At 32.9% G+C, this 24765-nt stretch overlaps 3 protein-coding genes and 1 long non-coding RNA gene across 13 annotated transcripts; 2 read left to right on the top strand and 2 right to left on the bottom strand.

The window, feature by feature from the left end:
• Window positions 1-9680: 9680 nt before the first annotated feature.
• LOC125597916 (xyloglucan O-acetyltransferase 2-like) lies at window positions 9681-12302 on the top strand. The gene is made up of 3 exons (XM_048772378.1): window positions 9681-10797; window positions 11035-11315; window positions 11400-12302. The coding sequence occupies exons 1-3, from the start codon at window positions 10602-10604 to the stop codon at window positions 12162-12164; spliced, it is 1242 nt and encodes a 413-aa protein (XP_048628335.1). The 5' UTR covers window positions 9681-10601; the 3' UTR covers window positions 12165-12302.
• A 1240-nt stretch (window positions 12303-13542) lies between these two features.
• Window positions 13543-16156, bottom strand: LOC125597917 (WAT1-related protein At3g28100). 2 transcript variants are annotated; one of them, XM_048772379.1, is made up of 7 exons: window positions 15875-16156; window positions 15728-15793; window positions 15519-15632; window positions 14342-14588; window positions 14012-14173; window positions 13778-13926; window positions 13543-13694 (listed from the first exon to the last, which is right to left on the bottom strand). In XM_048772379.1, exons 1-7 carry the CDS (start codon window positions 16069-16071, stop codon window positions 13553-13555), a joined length of 1077 nt encoding a protein of 358 aa, XP_048628336.1. In that variant the 5' UTR covers window positions 16072-16156; the 3' UTR covers window positions 13543-13552. The 2 variants fall into 2 exon arrangements, with proteins under 2 accessions (XP_048628336.1, XP_048628337.1); XM_048772380.1 differs by having other exon boundaries at window positions 15519-15612; window positions 15875-15974.
• Window positions 16157-16922: 766 nt separating this feature from the next.
• LOC125597918 lies at window positions 16923-19381 on the top strand. 8 transcript variants are annotated; one of them, XR_007332056.1, is made up of 6 exons: window positions 16923-17367; window positions 17749-17786; window positions 17868-18304; window positions 18414-18723; window positions 18816-19102; window positions 19164-19381. It is a non-coding gene; the product is annotated as an uncharacterized LOC125597918 (long non-coding RNA). The 8 variants fall into 8 exon arrangements; XR_007332055.1 differs by having other exon boundaries at window positions 16925-17367; window positions 18414-18901; window positions 19010-19102; window positions 19170-19381; XR_007332057.1 differs by having other exon boundaries at window positions 16925-17367; window positions 18414-18901; window positions 18995-19102; window positions 19170-19381.
• A 1190-nt stretch (window positions 19382-20571) lies between these two features.
• On the bottom strand, window positions 20572-24162 carry LOC106401661 (WAT1-related protein At3g28050). 2 transcript variants are annotated; one of them, XM_048772381.1, is made up of 7 exons: window positions 23747-24162; window positions 23567-23632; window positions 22620-22733; window positions 22259-22487; window positions 21956-22117; window positions 21725-21876; window positions 20572-21510 (listed from the first exon to the last, which is right to left on the bottom strand). In XM_048772381.1, the coding sequence occupies exons 1-7, from the start codon at window positions 23935-23937 to the stop codon at window positions 21321-21323; spliced, it is 1104 nt and encodes a 367-aa protein (XP_048628338.1). In that variant the 5' UTR covers window positions 23938-24162; the 3' UTR covers window positions 20572-21320. The 2 variants fall into 2 exon arrangements, with proteins under 2 accessions (XP_048628338.1, XP_048628339.1); XM_048772382.1 differs by having other exon boundaries at window positions 23567-23659; window positions 23747-23972.
• Between the last annotated feature and the right edge of the window lie 603 nt (window positions 24163-24765).

The raw sequence follows: 24765 nt of genomic DNA, 5'->3' as shown, positions 1-24765 counted from the left end.
ATCTCTGAAATCTGTTTGTGCTGGACCTTCACTTGTTTACCTTGACAGCATTCTCCACACACTGTATCGGTCTGTTTCTCAAGTTCTGGAATTCCCCTAACAACCTCAGCGTTGATTAGTCGGGTCAGACCATTAGTATTCATATGTCCGAGCTTCCTGTGCCACAGATCAAATTTAGACTCCTTAGCTGAGTAGCATAGGTGTGACGGCTTCCACATGTAACAGTTGTTTCCAGACCTTACTCCACATAGAACAATGTTCCCTTTAGCATCAACAGCTCGACATTCTTTGTTGTTGAAGATAACTTCTAACCCCTCATCACACAATTGACTGACACTGATGAGATTTGCTTTAAGACCATCCACATAGAAGACATTAACAAGCTTAGGTAAGACAGACCTGTCCAGTTCTCCAACTCCTCGTATCTTTCCTTGTCCTCCATCACCAAAGGTCACTTTGCCTCCTTTGATAAACTCAAGTTTCTCAAAGAAATCCTGATTTCCAGTCATATGTTTTGAGCAGCCACTGTCGAAGTACCAGGGGGTATCAAACTGTGAGTTAGAATCAGAACTTGTGTACGCGACGTTGCTTACCAGCTCAGTTCCAGTGGATAGGTTCGCGAAGTTGCAGATGATAGATTGCTTTACATCAGTGCGTGTTTCAGACTTCTCACTGTGTGCAACAGTCAAGGCTTTCTGCTTATAGTTTGGGTACAGGTCTTTCTTAGCTATCCAAACATGACCATACAGTGATGGTTCCATAAAACAAAGATTCATCCTCCATGCACGTTGATACTGACTTTTACGAAAGAAACAATATCTGACATTATGACCACGCTTTCCACAGAAATGGCACCCGTTTCCTCGTCGTGTAGCAGCAGTCTTCTTTAGGTTCTCTCCTTTCTGATTATTAATCTGTACCTTCGTCGTGGTTTGAATTTCTTTTTCATTCGAACTCCCTTTCACGAACACTGTTTCTTCCGCAGATTTGGGGGTAACTCCTTGAAAACCTAATCCCCAGTTACTGCTAGGACACTGACCAATGGTGAGAAGATGATCTAGAGTTGTTGTACCAGTCGTGAGCATCCTTACTTTCTTGAGATTGTCAGCTAGTTGATTCTCTAGTAATTTGTTCTTGTCCATCTCCTTGGTTAGTAGCTCATTCAGACAATTCATCTTCAGTTCAACCTGCTTTTGAACCCTCTCTTGTTCAGTCATCGCTCGTTTCAATGATAGCAGTTCTTGGTCTGAGTTCTTGAGTATAGACAACTCAGTAGCTTGTTCAGAGGGTTTCTCCAATTCCAGAATATTCACCTGAGCTTTCAGCATTGCCTTATCTTTAAGTAGTTGTAGATTCTCATGACTGAGTTCAACAAACTTGTCGAAAAGAGACTTGTATTCTGATTCAAGATCGTTGTTGAGATCATCTTCATCCTCTTCCATACCTGAATCCATTTTTGGTTCTTCTTCCTTGCTGACAAGTGCCATAAAGTTTAAATGAAGCTCATCTCTGTCGCTGTCACTCTCTGACTCTGTATCACTGAAACACATAAGTGACTTGTCCTTTTTCAGATTGTTAGGACATTCACTTCGAGTGTGTCCAAATCCCTTGCAGTCAATACACTTGAGCTCTTTGCGTTTAGCTAGTGGACACTCATTGCGAAAGTGTCCATACCCCTCACACTCATGACATTGTAACTCCTTCTTCTTAGAGTTCTTCGAGTCTTGCCTGGTGTTTTGAGAGCTGCTTCGATCTGAGTCGTTCCTCTGAAATCGTGAGTTTGATCTGTTCCCTCCTTTATCCATTCGCTTAATGAATTTGTTGAAGTTTCGAGCCATAAGCCCCAAGTTCTCTTCTATCTTTGTGACTCGGTCCTGTTCGTTTGAGTCAGATACAAAGGCGATGCTCTTTTGAGAGTTTGTAGTTCGATTGGATTTCTCCAGGTCATGGACCTTCAAGATACCAGACAATTGATCAAACTTCATTTCATCTGTGTTGACAGCTATATCCAGTACTGCCTTGTAAGCTTCAAACCGTGGAGGCAGACATCTTAACAGCTTTTTCACCAAATCCTTCTCATCATATTTCTTTCCAAGAACAGAAGCTTCACTGGCAAGTTCACTGATCTTGGATATGAATCCATCAATTGGTTCATCATCAGTCATGCGGAGATTTTCAAACTTTGAAGCTAAGTGATCGATCCTTGTTCTTCGCACGCTAGTATTTCCTTCAAAGTGGTTGGTCAAAATATCCCAAGCTTCCTTAGCAGACTCACATCCCTGGATGATCTTGAACTGATCCAGATCTACTGAAGAGAAGATTGCGGTAAGAGCTTTTGAGTTGAATTTGGAAGCTGCCTTTTCAGGATCAGTCTACTGATTCTTTTGTTTTGGAGCAAGAGTTTTGTCGTCAGTCATCATCGTAGGCACTGACCACCCTTCTTCTACTGCAGTCCACGCATCCTCGTCAATTCCTCTGATCAACTGTCGCATCCTTGCCTTCCAATGACCAAAGTTGCAGCTGTCCAGCATAATGGGTTTATGAATTCCAAATAGTTCCTTCATGGTGTCCATGAAATCCGCAGGATCTCAACCTGTTAGTAGTGTATGATACCACAGAGGTTTCCCGCTCTGATACCAAATGAAAGTTCAGGGACTACCAGATATAAGAACTAAAACACAAAATACCAAGAACGCTTTCTTGTATATTAGAAATCTGTTAAACAATCTTCCTAGATCTGTTTAATCCGATTTACTCTCAGTCACACACGACTAGAGACGGACCAATTCCTAATCTTTCAAAACAGAAAGTACGAGCTACACCTTTGAGTACTCGTCTTTCTTAAGCTCTCAAGAACAAACCTCTTGCTCTAGCTTTTCAATCAATCAAAACGGCTAACCTAGATACGAACAAAGTAATCAGGTTAAATACCCTTAACACAATACCCTAGTTGCCTAAATATTGTGATAAGCCCAAATCTTCCAAATCTTCTTTGCTTCTCGCCAAAGTAACATCTTGGAACCAATGAGACATTGACACGTCATCGTCTCATAACCGACTTGTAACAGCAAGTTACACTTCCTTTATTGTGCATAGCACATCCTCCGTTTCTCAATCCGACAAGCTCCTTTTCTTGAGCTTACACCGACCGCGCCCTTGCGCCAGAGACAGATCCGCCATGGACGACCTTGTTCCATAGCTCAAGCAAGGTGGCTAGAAGAGGAGACGAAACCGAAGCTGAAATCGACAGTTTTACTGGTGGCTGGAGGGCTCCGGTGACGGCACGCGCGCTAACGCGCCGCCAGTCACCGGATCCAATAACAGATCTGCTTTCTCTTTCTTAAACTCTCTCTCTCTCGATTGATTATTCTATTTTGCTACTATCAACACGTGTTTGACTTAGAAAGGGAATATATATATATATACACAAATATTTTTTTGATTAAAAAATATATATATATGTATTATGCAATACAGCTGTACTAGATGCTATAAAACCAACGTGATTACCACTATTACTATTCTTAATTTTATCCTCTCACGTGGTAGCTAAATACTGCAAGATTAAATTAGCAGTTAGTATAAAATGCGCGTAAGCTGGTAAAAAAAAATATATTGATAATTTAGGAGTATTCGATGGGTCGAAACCCAATCGATAGTCTTCTGAAGTTTGTTTACGACGGTGCCAAACAAACTCGGTTGCTCGTAAAGACAATTAGATATCCATATATCTTAGCCACACAAAAGAATAAATTTGGATTTGGTGGATTCCAAACCCGAAATTGTGTTTAACATCTTTTTAATTTTGTCGTACTACTCAGACCATCCAGGTGTGTGGTTAAGCTGGTAAATATTACTATTAGTTTTCTTGCTGATGTGGATATATATCTCTCATTTAGCATGTTACTTACTAGTATGTTTTAAGTTATGAACTATGGTTTTAGTTTATTAATTGAGTGTCCAATAAATTGTTTGCATTTTTATATTTAAAATACCTCTCCATATATTGTATTAATTGTATGTCATTAAAAGAAACACATGCTGTAGAAAAGAAGAAGTTGACTAGCGTAAAATCAGTTAAAAAATAATCAAAAGCCAAAACAATACGTTAAAATTCAATGGACGTGGCACATGGATTTTTATAATTCAGGTTTTATTACTTTATATACGAAATACCATTTTTCTTAGTTTTAACTATTGAAACATTAAAATATCAATTGCATAATTAAATATATTATTTTTATGTTTCTTTATATGCAATCGTTTGGCATTTTTTTTGTTTTGCTTTATTTTATTTTTAAAAAACATGTATACTTATTCATTCTGACATTATTTTAATATGAATGAATAAATTGTATAGCACATAGTATTTTATCAGTTAAACTAATTTCAATTTTTCTGTCGATAGTTAAATTGCTTTTAATATGAGTATAAAATAAAATTTTACATATTTTAAATATAATTCTTTGGGTAACACCGTAATTTTAGCTTCTTATAAAACAATGATAAATTAATATTTTTGGTCGGTGATTGATCCATAATTAAAACCAAAAAACAAACAAAATTGCGTTAAGATTTCAACTGGATCTCATCACTAGATGTTTGTATACATATATTGACTTACCTATCATCATGATCTTGTTCTAATATTGGTTAATTATATAACATTTGGTACTATTAACTAGATTATACTCCAAATGTGGAATTTAACTTTAGATTTTGATTCTAATAACAGAAATTAAAATATCAGGTTTTGTCAGGATATTGAAAAATTTATTTAGAGAGGTTATTGGGAAAAAAATTCTTAAGAAATCTATCAACTTATAAAATTTCAAATTTTACACAAATCAATTTCTCAATAATTCCCCTTTGATTTGAATATATTAAACCATGTTTTATTGATATTGTATATCATGAGAATTATAACAATTTACATATGTAGTTTTATGTTTTTAAATTATATATTCGTCTCGGTTTTAAGTTAATAACTAGATTTTGACCCGCGCTTTAAAAAGCGCGGAATTAATTCTCTTTTAAAATTCTTCAAATTTTTTAATTATAAAATTTTATTTTAAATTATAAGATTATGTGTTTTTATATATGATAACCATATACATTTAAAATTTACTGATTGTTTATGTTATAATCATAGATATTAGATATGATATATAAAAAATTTATATTTATATTTATGAAATTATTTTTAAAGAAGTTAATTGTTTAGAAAAATATTGTATTAATTTTAATTTATTCTAAAGTATTATATTTATATACTAAAGATATTTTCTCATTACATATTTTAATATTATTTTTGCACATCTTATTTTTTATTGATAATATTTTATTTGATCATTTAGATGCATATATTTGTTCCAATTATATAAAAACACTACTATATAAGTTGAAAAAATGAATGATATTTCACATTGCATATTTTAATATTATTCTTTGCAGATTTTAACTTTTAATGATTATTTATTTATTTATTTATTTACTTAGATGCATATATTTGTTCCACCATATAAAACTCAACTATAAAAATTGTAAAATGGAAAGTTTATGATTTTTTTATTTCTCATATTAGGAAAATACACTACAAAAAAACACTTCAATTAATTTGTATCTAATAAATAAATTATATTAGTTTAATTTATTTATTATCCACAAAATTAAGTATATTTCATATGATTAAAAATATCTAATTATTCAAAAACAAATCTAGTCGAAACAATTTTGCTATGGATATGATAAAGTTTTACCTATAGTAAATGCTAATAGTTAATTAGCATTATGGTTTTGTTTTGGTTTGTAAAGAAAATTTATTTGTTACCATAAATATGAGATATTTCTATTATTTTGTAAATATGATTAAAATTCTAGGGTAGAATCCTAAATTTTTAAAATAGGATCATGCTTTAATAGTATAGATGTTGCAACATAACAATCATGACGTTGGGTGATAAAATATTTTTTAATGGTTATTTTTGTATAAAATATCATTGAATATGATCTTATTAATAAATATGTTATACTGCTATTTATGGCTTTGGGACTGAAATAGTGATATATTAGAATACAATGGTTGATTAAAATATTAAAATAAATATTTTACTTTTAGTTAAACGTGAATTGCAGAAGATAATTATTTTATATGATTAGTTTTTCTTTGGCAATCGTAGAAGATTTTATTTATAAATATAGTTGTGTAAAATTGCAATTAACTGATCTTTCCTAAAATGCAGGAGATTATAACTATTCCCTTATATTATTTAGGATATGTTATGTGTAGAGATTAAATAATGTGTCTAACTAAATTCTAATTAATAGGTCCAAACAACCTTTATAAGTAGATTTATTAAAAATGCTTCCCTTTTAATAGAATAGATTAATCGCAACATTTTGACTTGACATTTTATATGATTAGTTTTTCTTTGGCAATCGTAGAAGATTTCATTTATAAATATAGTTGTGTAATATTTCCTATAAATATAGTTCGAATCGTCTATGTAATATTTCCTATATCATAATTGTAAGATCATAATAAATCAGCGTTAAAAAAAAATATAGTTGTGTAAATATTGCAATTAACTGATCTTTCCTAAAATGCAGGAGATTATAACTATTCCCTTATATTATTTAGGATATGCTATGTGTAGAGATTAAATAATGTATCTAACTAAATTCTAATTAATAGGTCCAAACAACCTTTATAAGTAGATTTATTAAGAATGCTTCCCTTTTAATAGAATAGATTAATCGCAACATTTGACTTGACATTTACCCCCCCCCTCTCCCCCCCCCCCCCCCCCTCCCCCAAAACTTTAAATAGACTATTAAGTTCAAAAGTCGATGTGTTAAAAAAAAAAATTCAAAAGTCGACAAAGGGGAAGAAGATACATAACAATACCTAGGCGCGCTAAAAAATTCTACTAAGACAAAAAAAAGGGACTAAAATCTGAAATGGACCAAAAGGCCAAAAACAAGTCTCACACATCCAAAAAAAATCTGTATGGACCAAGTGATTGTAAACTACTATTTTACCCTTAATGAATGAATAATATGAACCATTGGATTCTATAATCTTTCTATAAATCACAACCGTCGGATTAAGAGAAGAAAAGAGGAATGTTATATTTACAAAAATGCCATTAATGAAACTCCAACCAGAGCCATTGATCATATTTTCTATGTTTTAATCTTGGCCACACGCTTTCACAGATCTCTCATTCTCTATCCTCTCCCCCTCTTTAATCTGATGCATAAATAACTCAGAGCCACACGATTTTCATTATTTCATTCTCTCATTCGACTAGGTACAACTAGTATAACTCATACAACTATACATGTTAAAAAATAATATAATTGGTACAACTAGTATATAAATGTTATAATTTATGTACAATTTGCAGCTACTTAACTCAACTATTAAATCATTTTTTACATATGATGATAAATTTCATCTATTTTTTCTGAGGTTCTTCAATTATTGTTAAATTATTAAATCACACTACCAATTTTATATAAGATATCTTATACTTTTAAGGTTTGTTAATTAGATTGACCATATTATTATGAAAAATAAACATCAAAAATATATTTACAAAGTTATAATGTGAAAAAATTGGTACAACTCCTAAAACTAAACATATAAAAAATTTGGTATATTTTTTTATTATATATTAGTTTACATGATCTACCTTATACTTTTAAGGTTTATTAACTTGTTTGTCTACATAATTTATGGAAAACATACATGAAATGTATTTTAACAGTTATGAAATGTATTTACCGGACTAGTAATACTGATATAACTAGTACAACTACTCAGGTTTTGAAATTTAAATATTCCTTCGAGTATGTCATATGAAAAAAATCAATAAAGTGGCTAAATTGTAAAGTATTTATAAAGGTTCCTTATGATATTTCATGGGGGGTTTTTTTTTTTTGCAAATCTAACACAATCACATAAGTTTGCATAATCTACCTTATACTTTTAAGGTTTGTTAACTTCTTTGTCCACATAATTTTTGGAAAACATACATGAAATGTATTTTAACAAAATTTATGATTTCATTTTATTGGGGCACAGACATGTACACATAATGAAGTGGTACAACTGTGTTATTTCATTTTATATTGTGCATTACATTTTAAACGTGTATCATGTCTTAAACATTATGGTTGAATATTAAATCAAGTTGTTGTACTAATAGTACTATTCCTAGATATTTTTGTGTAGTTTAACCTGTTATCTATTTCTTTTGGTTGAAATACATTAAATCAAAGTCGATAAAATTAAGAGAAAAATTTGTTAGGTACGTAAATACAACACGTAAAACTAAATAATATTTATAAAAAAAATAGATATTAAAAAAACTGATGGTATTGGGATTATAAATTTTATAATTTTTTAAAAACTTCATAAATTTTTGAAGATTTATTTTTTTGTAGGAAAAAATTTAAATTATAAAATAGAATTAAATAATAAACTGAGTGAAATGTACGAATTTGCAAACATAAGAATCAAAAACTATTTGAAATCAAATTTGTAGATACAACAAACATATGTATATCATATTTTATATCAAAATATGCAAGTTTCACCATGTTCTTTTTGTGTATGTGATTACAATTGCTCTATTTCTTGTAATATTTTCATGTCCATATCAAGAAAATGAACTTTGAGGCGATAAACCTACTAACCAACACTAGAAAAACACAAATCAAGTGTTGCCACAATTAAACTAGTAATAGTACTACTGTAGTTAAACCGGTTAAACTATTATTGTTGTAGTCCAAATACCAAATATTAATGTTTATGTATTTTTTTCAAACTCGTGATGGCTTATGCATTAATTATATTTTGGACTATACTCTTCCAGATCTTAAACTGCAATCTTTTCTCACTTGGCAGTTGTCTTATTTGGCTTCGGGAGCAAAAACGTGAAGATAATTTTCTTCCATATATAATACAACTAGTACAAATGGTAAAATAAATCATTATCAAAACAAATATTATATAAACAAACTATTAACATATTTTGACACATCCATGAAAATTAAACCAATATTTTCATTGGTGATACATCATCCCTTTCTAAAATATCATTCATACGTTGAAAACAAAAATTAAATATAATCATATTAATTGTAAAATTGTAGTAAATATACATGGTACAACTAGTTTTTTCGATTTCAATGCCAAAGTATAACTATGTACAAACTGGTACAACAATATACAAACCAATACAATTCAATTACTAGTACAACTATGTTATTTCATCTTGTATTGTGCATCATTTTTTAAACGTGTATCATATTTTAAACATTATGGTTGAACTACATGTGAAGATAATTTTTTCCGTAAATAGTATAACTAGTACAACTGGTACAATTGGTGAACAATAACTATCCAAATAAATATTATAAAATAACTTTAAACATATTTCGACAAATCCATATAGTGGAAGATTATACCAACTTTTTCATTGGTTCTACATCATCCTCTTCTATAACATCATTCGCATGCTGAAAACAAAAAGCTAATATACCATATTAATGGTAAAGTTATACTAGTTATACACGTTCTAATTATATTAGTCATACTAGCTAAATTTGTTGTAGTTGTATTAGTTATTCACGTTCTAGTTGTACCAGTTATATTAGTTTCAGTTGTACTAGTTGTACTAGTAATACTCTGTGTTTTTCATTGTCGGAAATTTTGTACATTGAACACGAGATTCAATTTTATATAAGAGAAAATGGATTGAGAAAGATGGAGAATTGATCGATTTGGGATAAGAATGAAATTTCATAAAGTTTGAAGAATTTTTCGATTTTGATTTGGATAATGAGATGAAACAATTTTGATATGAAATAAAAAAAAATTAAAATCTGGGTTCTTAACATTATGAATCATGATTGATTATGGAATAGATAAAATTGAGTAACACAAGAGGAATCAGGTGGATGTTACATGATTTTAGTTTGATTTTGAAAAAATAGTAATGAAAGATGAAGGTGAAAATCGTGAGAGGGAGGATGTTTGAGAAACAAAGATTTGGAGATTTAGGGATCAATTGAGTAGGATCGGGTTAGTGGGTTAGGATAGTGTGTGGTTGGGTTAGTAAATAAGTAGAACTTTCTAGGCTTCATGGTCTTTTCCTCCTATTTTTGATTTAATTTTAATTCATTTTTAAAATAAAAAGGCAAGAGGTCCATATGAGATTATTTTGATCCCTTGTGGTCCATTACAGCATTTGTTCCAAAAAAAAGATTTCACCGTGAAATATGGTTTAATTGTAAATGGAAAAAGACTCACCACACCACAAATTCACATGCAAAACCAACGGCACCTCCTCGCACGCCACACGTCTTCATCAGACGGCTACTATTACATAATGAAAGCAAACAAATATATAAAAACAAAATAATTTTGAACCAAAAGATACTCATAATTTCATTAAAAAAATCGCCATTTTCAACCCTTTTTCATTTTTTACTGCCAAAAACTAAAGTTTAAGGAAGCAGAATAGAGAATGACATATGCGTGGGATGTGTATAAATAGAAAACATATGCGTGGGATGATCGACATGCAACGATGAAATCATCATCGGTTTTCTGGGAAAGCTCAGAGAAAACACAGAGATGGATAGCTTCAAACATGGGAAGATCATCGCCATTCCTCTCGCCTTTTCTTTGTATAACGCTCTTCTTCACCGTTTTCTTGGTTTACCATCAAAGTCCTTTCAGGTCCATCTCCGATCAAAATGTTCCCACTCCCCAACCTCAAATCGGTAAGGTAACACAAAAGAGAATATAGAATATGGTTTTGTGAGGATTGGTTTCTCCACGAGCTTAGGTTATGGGAACAAGGATTATTTGTACTTTTAGACTTATGAATATATAATTTTATTTGTAACCATTCCTATATTATTGTACCATTCATTTTTTTCTTTTGTTCTTGGGCTATTTTTGGAAAATTCTACTGACTTATTTTATTTTTGTTCTTGTTGTTGGTGTGGCTTGGTTAGATCCTGAATGTAATTTGTTCAAGGGACATTGGGTTCCAGACAAAAGAGGATCTTTGTACACAAACTCAAGCTGTTCCACTATTCCTGCTTCCAAGAACTGCATAAAACATGGGCGATCAGACAGAGATTTCTTGTTTTGGAGATGGAAACCCGATGGCTGCGATCTCCCTAGATTTAACCCTAAGGCGTTTCTCAGTATGGTTAGAGGCAAGAAGATGAGTTTTATTGGTGATTATGTAGCAAGAAACCACATGGAATCTCTTCTTTGCTTGTTGTCAATGGTGAAGTTCAATCTTTTTTTTTTTTTAAGATGTATCTGTTGCTTGGTTTACAAGAAAGTTAAAAAATAGCGTTTGCTTCTGCAGGAAGAAACTCCTAGAGAGATCTACAAGGATGGAGAAGACAGAAACAGGATTTGGTACTTTCCTAGTCATGATTTCACACAATCTACATCTTGGACTAAGTTTCTTGTGGCGGGACAAGAGAGGGTAGACAGTAACAAGACCGGAACTGGATTGTTTGATATAGATCTTGCCAAGATGGATGAAGGGTGGTCCAAGGGTCTGCCAAATACAGACATTTCTATTGTCTCGGCTGCTCACCGGTTCTTCAGACCAATAATCATCCATAGAGGAGACGAGACGCTTGGTTGCATCTACTGTAACTTACCAAACATGACTCAGATAAGCCCGGACGAAGGGTTTAAGCTTGTTTACTCAGCGCTATTTAAGCACATCAGTGAGTGTAAGAACTGCAAGGAAGACTTAGTTACGGTCCTGAGGACTATTTCCCCTTCCCATTTCGAGAACGGGACTTGGGATACTGGAGGAGCGTGCAGCAGGATAAGTCCTTTTGGTGAGAACCAGATCGATCTCCAGAGTAACGAGATGAAGATCAGGACATCTCAGATTCAGCAGCTTGAAGGTGTAACAAAAGGAGACTATGAAGGAAAGAAGTTTGCGGTTTTGGATGTGACTAAGGTTATGCTGATGAGACCTGATGGGCATCCTAATGGTCATTGGGGAAATAAATGGATGAAAGGTTATAATGACTGCGTCCACTGGTGTTTGCCAGGGCCTATTGATGCGTGGAACGAGTTTCTAATGGCCGTAATTAGACAATTAAGATGATCCATTTGTGGATTTTTTTTTTTTTCTGAACAACTATGATCCATTTGTGGATAAACATACAAAAATATACTTTTGTATATATAGAAGTAGACCTCCAAATTAGGGAAACTTTATATAAAAAAAAACTTTTAAAAGAAATGTTTATATCCTCCTCCCCAAAATCTCAGATCTAGCCCCGGAGCCACCAGTGAGCTGTCCTTACAGAAAACTGATAAGCTTGTTTAGCTGTATTTCCACAAAATGAGAAGAGAAGTGTTGACTGAGAAGTCAAAGAAGAAAGACTCTCTTCCACTTGGAGGCTTTGCCGTTGAGATGAAGATCACATATAAATAGAGTTGAGAGTCCGTTGGAGAAGGCAGCTTTGTATTTTGGATTGAGACGAGAGTCCTGAGGAGATTACGAGTGGGTTAAGCCATCGTATCTCAAGTTGGTTCTTGATACAAAGTGTAGTGCATTGTTCCACTGATTCAATAAAGTGTTTGGAGAGTTTGTGATTGAGTTTGAGAGAGCGTGCGTTTGTGATTGAATCGATAGCTCAAACTCTATCAAAACCATGATCCAACGTAACTTGAAACAGAAAAATAACAGCTAAGTTCTTCAGCAACCATTGAACTACAAAGCTTATGTAGTGTTCCACCAGCAACCACGATGTCCTTAAGATCGATCTTAGACAGAACAAGCTCGAAAGCTTTTGTACTCAGATATTAATTGTTTCAGTAGTCAATATTCATATCCAAAGGAATAAACTACAGTCATCAAACCTTAGTGACACAGATACAGCGAGACAAATGATAATCAATACTCTACATTGTTATCACCAAGAACAAAAGAGAAGACTTCACGAACGGGAGAGAACTCAACAAGACAATATCCATGGCGTAACCATTCACCGGAAGCTTCAAATCTCTCAAAACAGAGAAAGCATAGGCCATACGGGGCTTAGGAACTTCAAGCGCCACAGTACATAAAGGAACCCACGAATCAAGATGATACTCTTCCCCAGCCTCAACACTTTAATTATTTCTTCATCGCATTGCATAGCTGAATATAATTTTGTAGAGTTTATCTTTAAATATAGAAAATAATAATAAGAAAAACATTGAAAATAATATTAAATAATTAGAAAATAATTTTGTAAAATACATACGTCGAATTTCACTTATCAAAAATACATTCAATAAAAAAAATCCTAACAAGCCTAAAGTTAGAATTTCCCCTACCGTTAATTAGTTTTAACAATTAGATGACCATTTTCAAGTTCTACACAGTACACATAGTATGTTTTTTTTCCCTACAAAATACTAATAGTATGTTCAGACCAAAAAAAGAAACGATATACTATATGCATGTACACATTCTAAAGTATGGTTACAAATTGTTTCAAATAATTAAATTTGGTCGTCGTTGTGATTCAACAGAAGAGGCGTTTTCTCGTTTTCTAAAAGTGTCAACAACCGAGTCTTGTCTTCGTTTGCTTTCCCCCACATTACAGCGTAAAACCCTAACGTTATCAAAACTCCTCCTATCAAACTGCAACATAAAGCACAATATGATTAGATTTGTTTTTTTATTTCCAAAATAAGTAGATCAAAACCAATGATGCATATATATACCATCCGAGATAGAGAGAATCGCCGAGAAAAATAGCACTCATAACAACCGCTATTAAAATGGACAATGGCTTAAATATCGCTAAGTAAAGAGGTCCTTTGTAACGCACTGTCCATGAATGAATCACGTAGTATACTGGAGTGAATATTCCCTGAAATGTTTTACAAGTAAATACTATGTTAAGACAAAAACAAAGGAAGTTTGATTTAACATTTGAAACTATATATAGATCGTACCATAGTTACAATGCTTATCAATGTAATGTCGAATCTAATGATCCAAATGCTTGGATTGTCCTTCTCGACCACGAGTCCAGTCAACGAGGTCAAGATTGAAACACACATCGAATAGAAAAAGGAGACAGTAAATGCTGCTGGGTATTCAGTCATTATATGTGCCTGCCCAATATATGTATAATAAATATTGCAATGAATTGATGTTTGATATATAGGAAAAAATCAATTAATTTCGTATAGGTTAAACCGATCATTAGTTTGATATATGTTTAGAATATAGTTTAAAAGCATTTTTAAATGTAGCAATCACTGAAGGAGTCATAAAAGAACCTGAAGTATGAAAGAAATAGAAACGAAGATGTCTTTAATGGTAAGAAGACATCCACCGATGATCCAGTCGGAGTTTGAAGAAGATAACGACGGAGAAAGCTGACGGAAGTGTAGATACGGCGGAGAAGATGCAACGAAGACACTTGGACCGTGGTACAGAACTACCACAAGTGCGCCTACTAACGACAATACTGTCCCCATCACTTTGGCTACACTGCTCCTTTCTTTGAAATTTACTTTCTCCATTCTTTTTCATAAATTAAAAATTAATGATTCTGTCACGTTTTATTATTCTAACTGATTTTAAACGATATAGTATCTTTTGTCAAATTGACAAAAAACAAAAGGCTGGCTGCCAAAGAAAATCCGATATATACGCATCTTGTCTAATAATGCAAGCAGCCTTGTTAGATATAAGTACATGGTACCAATGAACAGCAGCGTGTTGTTCACCACAAAGTAGGATTGTGATTGTGCGATACTGATATATAAACTTATTTTATTATTTACCGAACCTGAATAATTGTATCCATCGAAAGGAAGAAGGAAAACTAAATAATATAGAGATCCCAATAATATATGCATTAAAACAAATTTCCTTCAGAATTATCTATGCATTAAACATTCCTTTAGTACAGACTAAAGAAATATAAAAATAAATATTCTCCGTTTTTTCTTCTGTTAAAATTACAAAAGATAGTATAAAAGCTGGTAAATCAAATAATTTATATATAATTTATATATACTTTATTTTGGTGATGTCAAAAAAAAATTATATATACTCCTATCAAATAGATTTTAATTTGTAGCTGAGACAGTGGTAGTGGTGCTAAATAGTTGGCTCAAAAAATTAGTTAGCTATAAAAAATGTGGTTAAGTGTATTGATAGTAAATTAAATTTAACCACCATGAGTTTACTTTAAGAATATGAAGTTGTCGAACTGAAAAAATCATTAAGCAAAATTACATTTTGTTGATTTGAATTAAAAATCAGTTTTAAGTTGCTTATTACAGTTTACAATTAGCCTAAAACAATCATTACCATTTTTTGACTCATTAACAAGATATGATAATGAAAATATATTTTTATTCTTAAAAATAATCAGAAATCAACTGCAAAATTCCATAATTAGCTGACAAAAAAAACTCCATGATTAGGGAAAAGAGAAAGAAAAACCTGAAGATAATGGCTAGGATAAAGGTAAGAGCAGGAGTGATATTGCTAATAGCTGAAGCTAAGGTTGGGTTGCTGTATTTAACGCCTATATACCCTGTGATCACATACATTGAACTATCAAAACAAAAAAAATAATTATATTAGCAACACTTAAGTGGAAGATAGTTCCATATTCATAATTGTATGAAGAATTATATAGATGGATTTACCCTAATAGTCCAAGAAGTCCTATCTTAGAAAGTATTGAGAAACTTAATGGAGGAAGTGATCTTGACCTGTTAGAAATACGTACAGAATCAAATGAAACCAAAAAATAAATGGTTACGAACTACCAAATAGATTGGATTGCTAGAAACCTGTTGGAGATGATATTTGAAGGAAGAAGTAGAAGGGAAGCAAGAAGATAAGAATAGCCTAGGAAAGCGTAAGAGTTGAGTCCCTTTGAAGTCGCTGCTTTGAAAAGAGTATTCATTCCTACGATACCAGTTTCGGACGCAAGCATGGCCGTCAAGAACACGGCCTCTCTCCTCCAGAGACTTACGGCTCCGGCCATTATTAGAAATGATAAATTCTTAGTGTTGAATGAGAGCTGTGATTTATTATTCCTCTGTTTTTCTCTTTATGCTATAAATTCTTAGTGTTGAAATGTCGTTTTGTGGTCCATAAGTGTCGGTTTTATACTTTTAAAAGTTATTTGTAAGGTTACGAATGGAGAAAGCGGATAAAGTGTTGCGGATCGAAAAAATCAAACAGATTGAACGGAACAAAAATGGTTCAAGTAAATCGAATGGTACAATCTATCTGTTCATAACATATATTTGAATAGTGAAAATGGATAAAAAGCGGTTCTAAGTACTTCAAAAATTTAATTATATAAAATTTAAATACTATTTCTTTTCATAATTTAAAAGCTATTTTAAATATACTTTAGAAATAAAATATATAAAATTTTATTCAAAATAATAGAAAATTATTTTAAACATATTTATTATTATTTTGAATTTTAAAATTAAATATTAGAATGAGTGAAACTAAAACAAATCAGATGGATCAAATGAAGCACTAGTGAATCAAACGATTAAAACATTTATATTAATATATTTTATCATAAAATATATATTATTTGCATATTTTAATATTTTATAATATTATATGCTTATAGGAGTATTAAATAATGAATTTTAAATTATAGGAGTATTAAATAATGAGAGGTATATTGAACAATCTTATACTATAAAGAAGAGACTCTCTCCTTCTAAGGAGTGCCACGTCAGAAATTAGGTTCATTAGGCGTCGACACGTGTCTAAACACACATCCAAGCCGCGTTTCATTTAGATGTTGTTTCGTGGGTTTTATTATTTGTTGGGTCATCTTATATTTAGCTAAAGAGCTCATTATCAAAACTATGAAGCCCATCATAATTAATAATCGGTGATCATCTGAAACGCTGCAATCACTTTCTTTTCCATTTAACTTTCGGTTTACCCTGTCTCCTCATCTCCTTCTCTTTCTCAGCCTCTGATAAACGTTCATCTCTCAACCATTGCAATGAGTGATCCCTTCACATTAAACTCGCTTTACTATCAAAGCCTGAAGCATTGTATAACCGAAAAACACATGAAAACCTATAAATATATGAGGGTTGAGATTGGAATATATCATCTAATACACAGGCTTTGAGATTCTCTTACGTCTAACCCTAGATCACTCCTTTGAAAATTTCTTCCTCAGTTCTTCCGATGCAATTGTTTCTCAATCTGATACTCCCCCCCCACGCCCCCCCCCCCACCGGCCACCAATTTTTACTTTGACCTGAGAATTGCTGCCATCAAAGCTTTCACAACCCAGGTACGTCGCAAGTCTCACGTTTTACAAAACTGCCAGAAAAATTAGCAATAGTTTATATCATATTAAACATATGCTTTGGTAACTATTTGTAGGAATTTTAACATTAAATCAATGTGTTCGTGTAAGTTTTTGATTCCGTTATTAGCTTTGCCTTTAGTGTTATGAGTGCCTTTAGCAGTGCACATAGTACAAAACTGGCGTTTATTAGCAATTTGGAGGGTCAATCGAAACCAATGAAGAGACGTAGCAAAATATGCTTCTCTTCTAAAGAATATACTGAGAAGCTTGAAAAGGCATTGCCTTTTGCACTTTTATTTTTGTTGCGTTTATGGTGGCAGACTGTTATTTTACTGATTTTTGGTTGCTTTATTGGTTTTGCAGGAAAACATGACACTGATAAAAGCTCTAGCACACAGAAAGTAACCATCTTTCTCTTTTATGAGTTTGATGAGCGTGGTTTTTGGTGGTGAATGTTTGTTTTTTTTTTTTTGTGGTTGCAGTAAAAGTTTTGATCTTAGCGGGGTTGAGTTTCAGAAACTGAGGATCAACTTAAGGAATGTGCAGGAAAAGAATTTGCAACTTGCACAGGCAAACAGTCATACGTTGGATGTGTGTTCTCCATCTTTTTATTGTTCAGTTTTGAGATGATTAAGAGATTATTTGAAATACTATGGTCAAAGTATGGCGTCTTCGTCTTTTATTTTTCCTGGCAGGAGCTCAGTACAAACAGAGACAGGGCATGCTTTTCTGGAATTGAAGTCGCTCAAAACGAGGCTTTCCTATTTCATTATATTGCAGCTTCCATGACCAACTGACATTGTGTGTACGTTTTCAGCTCAAGCTGCAAGAATGTATTACTCGAATCCAAGAAAATGCATACTGAGGGCAATAGTGTATATCAAATCCTTCCTTGATAAATTCTGATCTTTAACTCTATGTATGTCCTTCTTGCGAATCATATTATATGCTTTCGTAACCATTTGTAGGCATTTTAACACTAAATCCATGTGTTCGTATCCATTTTAAAATAATTATACTGTTTACAGATTGAGAGGTGCGGCTACAAAGCTCTTCCCACGTGTAGAACTTGTGACACCTGGGGATTTTCATACAAACCTCTGCAAGTCAACCGATCAGATAACTTTTACTCTATTATCTTCTAAAAAATATCGTATCTTTTTTGGTCAAAGATATATTGTATCATTTTCAATTGCCTTTGTGAAGATCAAGAAGCTAACTTCCTGTTCAGAGCTCAGATCGTCAGTGGGGTCCAGCAAAATGGATGGTCTTATGTTTTTTGCACCAGTTGCAGCACGAAGTTGGAGAAATCACTGACTTCACTCCATTTCAACAAACGTGTGTCACCAAACCGGTTTTAACAGATTTTGATAATTCATACTTAATCTCAGCTATACAATATCCATATTTGATTAACAAATCCAACTTAGCACACTGCATCTCGGGTAACGTGTCGTGTTTGACACACAAGACGAAACTCACCAAGATAGAAGCAGCCTCACTGGCTCTTGAGGAGGTTTGCCTCCACAAACACACTCCATTTATCTGACGTTTCTGCTACCACGCTATTGTCATTAACAAGCAAAGCTTATATGAACTTGCTGGCAAGCAATACGTCTTTTAGATTTTGGTGATGCCCTACAATTTTACTACCAACCACCGCACCTTCACAGTGTCTACATTTACTGAAGATGTGGCTGTGAAGACTCATCCAGGGGTATGCTAAGCTTTCGTCAAATACCATCTTGACCCAAAATAATAACCCACATACTTATTAGTTTCAGGTTGAAAGCATCAGCACAGTCCCACAAGCCAGAGTGACAACCACTTGCTTCTGGCAGCCAACCGTGACTGAATGTTGGAACTGTATCAGTTAAATGTTTTGTATGAAACTAAGTTTACTGAGATAGGTACATAATTCAACACAACCAAATCCTTAAACAACCATCACCTTATAAATATTTTAATTAATATCATAATATTTTTTTGGTTCCAATTTTTAAATGACGTTTTCAGATTTATATGCAGAACTTTAATGTAGTTTAATATTTTTGACTAATTTTACTCTATCCAAATTTTTGTATTGGGTGGATTAGCTTTAATTAATAATAAAATTAACAATTTATTAATGAGTGTGCAACATCAACTAAATTGAAGCAAAGGGAGTAATATGTTATTACTAAAAACCACCTTTAGCCTGTCATCAATTTAAGATAAACTCCTTTTTTCGAAAAGCATGATGAAATTTTTTATTTTGTTTAAAGGTGTCCGCCAATTGTTATTGATGATATAACGTCTCTTTGATAAAATTAATTTTTGTTAAAAAATATTTGTTTGATTTTAATTATAGATTTGCAAATAGACTTTCATGGTTTATAACTACCACGAAATTATCTCCATTAAACACATTTCAATTAGTTCGATCCTTAAAAAACATATCTGCTGAGCTATATTATCATATATTAACAACTGTAATAGTTATCAACATAAAACAGCCTTAATACCCTTAAAGCTTCGGCTAATATCCAGACATTGAAATGTTAATGAGCTATATAACCTCCTTATAAGTGTGAAAATGATTATTATTAACTTGCGTCTGACTTAACTCCGACGAACAATAAGTAGAAGAGTCCAACCTCATCCGTTGTTGCTAATATAAATGAACCCTTACAACACAGTCGAGAAAAAACAAGAAACCTAGAAAAGCAGAGCCTACTTTATCACTCACGCTATACGGAGCCAAACAAAACGGTAATGAGCAGGCTCAAACAACATCAAAAGACACACACAAGTCAAGTGGTCGTGATTTACAAGTCCTCATCGACTAAACCAAGTATAAACCTACACCTCCCTACTAATGTCCCCATCCACAACCCTCTGCATATACAAATATCTGCAACACAACAACACACGTTTAAGAACAACCTCAAATACTGGATATTCTCCTTAAATTAAGCAACAACATCTACAACCCCGCGCTTGCGCGGGGCTCCGCCCCTAGTGATTAAAAAGGTATCTGAAAGGACAATGATTACGCGAATCCGAATCATTTTTAACAATTTCCAGCTAAATTGAACAAAAGTCATTCTTCTGCCAAACATACACTATTGAATTGTACATAATTATTTTGTTTGTCATCTAAAATTCATTGATTTGTTATGCGTACACTAGATTATATAATTGTGATTAGAAGAAATTTGATTCCTAAAATTAAAGATCACATTTGTATCGTCAAATAAATTAAAAGACTTTTACATATCAAATTTTCATACACAAACACAAATATAGAGAGCTGTATTAACTGGTTGATGATACTTATACATGCTCATCGTTCTTGTAACTTTCCAAGAGAGGAGCCTTCTGTGAACCTGATGGAGAATCAAGGTCAGCTTCGTTAGCATCCTCGTTGTTAGCCTTGTTGTCATCTTCGACTAAGGCCATTTCCTTAGCTTTGCCCCACATCACCGTGTAAAACCCGATGGTTATTACCGTTGCCCCTATCAAGCTGAGATCAAAAACATTCACCAGACAGTTCGTAAATGGAAACAAAATAGTTAACTAAAGCAGAAAAAGATTGGTCTGAACTTAAGTGGTTAGGCTTATCAAACTATTCGATTCACTAGATTAAAAAGGTATCTGAAAGGACAATGATTACGCGAATCCGAATCATTTTTAACAATTTCCAGCTAAATTGAACAAAAGTCATTCTTCTGCCAAACATACACTATTGAATTGTACATAATTATTTTGTTTGTCATCTAAAATTCATTGATTTGTTATGCGTACACTAGATTATATAATTGTGATTAGAAGAAATTTGATTCCTAAAATTAAAGATCACATTTGTATCGTCAAATAAATTAAAAGACTTTTACATATCAAATTTTCATACACAAACACAAATATAGAGAGCTGTATTAACTGGTTGATGATACTTATACATGCTCATCGTTCTTGTAACTTTCCAAGAGAGGAGCCTTCTGTGAACCTGATGGAGAATCAAGGTCAGCTTCGTTAGCATCCTCGTTGTTAGCCTTGTTGTCATCTTCGACTAAGGCCATTTCCTTAGCTTTGCCCCACATCACCGTGTAAAACCCGATGGTTATTACCGTTGCCCCTATCAAGCTGAGATCAAAAACATTCACCAGACAGTTCGTAAATGGAAACAAAATAGTTAACTAAAGCAGAAAAAGATTGGTCTGAACTTAAGTGGTTAGGCTTATCAAACTATTCGATTCACTAGTTACTATGTATATATTCCTCAATAGCCAAGTGAGCACAATCTAACTACTAGACTGGATTTATATGTACATTGTTTTCAAGTGTGAGTTTTATTCACCTGCCGATGTAAAGAGAATCCCGGAGGAATATCACGCCCATTGCGACGGCAATGGCAATGGACAGAGGCTTGAACATTGCAACGAATAAAGGTCCCTTGATCCTCAACGCCCACGTGTGGATTGTATTGTTTATGCAAGATCCAAACAATCCCTAAACATATAAACATAAACAAAAATTTATTGTATACTAGTGTCGAGGAACACACATCAACCCATAGTTATATTCTCACCGAGCAAACGATTGATACTAAAGCTATATTTGGTTTTATCTTCCATGCACTCAAGTCACTCCCTTCAGTGAACAACGTGACCAGCCCGGTCCAAAAGCTCACTCCAAAGCTATAATAGCAAACAACGGTGAACTCGGATGGATACTCTCTCATGATTTGAGTCTACAAAGAGAAATATTAAGATCATAACATGCATAAAACAATTACCATATATATAGAGGTGAAATTATATATATATATATATATATATATATATATATATATATATATATATATGAAAATATAGTTTGATTAAAGTCAGACCTGAACAATGTACCACAACGGAACCATGAAATACTCGACGGCAAGAAAACCCGCACCAATGATCCAATCGTGGTTTGGAGATTGCGATCTCAGAGAAATGGACGGTGGTGACATATTGATCACCACAGGACCATTGTAAAGAGTCACAATAAATGCTCCTCCAATGGAGACTATGGTTCCTAACATTTTAGCCACACTACTTGTTCTCTTGAAAGATACACTCTCCATCCTAATACCAAACTCCAAATAATTTAACAAATGATGCCTCATGGGCTGAACTCAATGCCCAAATATGCTTCATGGGCCGAGGGTATTTTAGGGAATTGATAGTGTAAAAAGAATATATAAGAGGATAATAAACCTGAAAAGGATGGCCAGCAAGAAGGTGAACGCAGGAGTGAGGTTGCTGATTGCAGAAGCAAGTGTTGGAGAGCTATAGTTAATGCCTGTGTAGCCCATTATGTTTGAGCAGCATCTATATTATTTTTAACACCATTTTTATTAACTTATTTATATAACAAAATAGTACTATTAGATTTCGATTATAACGAAGATGAAAGCATCCCCTTTTAAAAAAATAGATAAAAAGAATATATTAAAAAGGAAAACAAAAGAAAATGGGGTATATTTTGCAGTACAGTTTGCTAAAATTAGGTTGATCAAAAAGAAAAAGTTTTGCTAAAATTAGTACATGTCCTTGTATTTCCCCATTATGTTCTAACAGCATCTATATTAATTAAGAATATTTAATTTATTAGATAACTATGTAATAAAGGGTTCGATTTTAGAGTAAAATAGAGTAACATATTTAGGTGAAAAGTGATGGAAAATAAATTGATTAAAAAGAAGTAAGAGAAAAGTAAAATGGAGCAAATGTATTACCAAAACTCAAGAGTAAACATGAGTGTGCAATTTCCTTTTTAGAATAGTAAGTGGAGTAAACATGAGAAAATTATGTTTCACTGGATTGGTAAAAATTTAGAAAAATCTAGAATACTTTAAAGTTTGTACTAAATATTTACTCTTATAATAACTATCCAGTCATAACAAAAAGAATCCGGTTATTACGAAGTTATGAAGATCATGAAAATAACACCTCAAAAATAAAAAAATAATTCATAATAAAGGAAAATAAAAATTAAAAGAATAGGGTTAGATTTTTGCAGAACAGTTGCAGCTTTTGGGAGCAACTTTTAGCCAAGTGTCCTCTCTTAACATAAAGAAAAATTTGAGAATTTGAGGAACTCTCATGCAAATAATTTCTAATTGCTTTTAATAAAGAAAAATATAGCAAAAATGATACTTTACCCAATTAACCCAAGAAGCACGACTTTGTAGAGAATTGAGAAATTCATCGGTGGAAGCGTTCTTGATCTGACAAATTAACAAGAATCCATCAATCTATTTCAAGAAAAACATGAAAACTTCAGCTCAAACTGGTAAAGATCGGATCAAACTAGTAAGGAGAGAAAGAAACTGTAATCTAACCTGTAGGAGAAGAAAAGAGAAGGAAGGAGAAGAAGAGCAGCGAGACCATAAGAGTAAACGATGAAGACATGGAACCCCATGCCTTGTAAAGTGGCTGCCTTGAACAGAGTGTTTAAGCCCACGTTGGCACATTCCATTATTACCAGCGCCGTCACCGGCAACACCTCTCTCTGAAAATATTTTCGCGTCATCTCTACTCTCTCGGCTCTTCTCTCTTCCTCGCTCTGTTATTTATCGTGTAGATGTGGAGATTCGAAGAAGTGATTCTTTTTTTGAAATGAGAGATGTAAAGATGAGAAACAGAGTCGTTTAGTTTTTTTCTTTGGGGAAGAAAAGGAAGAAAGTGCTAATAGTGTGAGTGGGTGAAAGTTAGATTTTCAGGCAAATGTGTACTGACGCACACTTGTGAAGGACGTGAAGCAGACATGTAACATGCTGACACATATGTACATGTAGGGACTTTACTCCGTCCCAAATTGAATTTTGTCAGGAAATGTCAACAAGTTGAAGTTCATTGATCAGTCTTGATTAGTCAGTAAATCATTGTTTACTCTTACCTCTCTTATGTTTCTAAAAATTGATCGCTTTCCTAGCTTACAGATGTGGACTTGTATTATGTAGTAAAGGGTGGTTTATAATAATATAAGGTATATCATTATCACGCAAAGCAGCAAAACTAATTGTTTATGTTATGATTCATCAATACCAAATCACATGGTTTAGGCCGTTGGTCTACTACGATGGACGCATGCATCTTCCACCCGTCATAATATAAAATCTACTTACCTCATTAACAATTATCTAGTCTAAGAAAAATAGTATATATCCTATTTGAAAACTGGAAACTAAAAATCATCATAAATAAACACATGACATGAGACGAGAAAATAAGAATAATAATAATAATTAATATGATTTCTTATAAGGTTTTAGTTGTTTTGTTTTTAGAGATTATGTGTACTATATTTATATGTGTTCAAAAAGTGTACTATATTTATATTTAGAATATTGTGTCTGTA

Source organism: Brassica napus, unplaced genomic scaffold, assembly GCF_020379485.1.
Source record: "Brassica napus cultivar Da-Ae unplaced genomic scaffold, Da-Ae ScsIHWf_157;HRSCAF=285, whole genome shotgun sequence".
NCBI classification, from domain to species: Eukaryota; Viridiplantae; Streptophyta; class Magnoliopsida; order Brassicales; family Brassicaceae; genus Brassica; species Brassica napus.
This window is presented reverse-complemented; position numbering and strand designations above follow the sequence as displayed.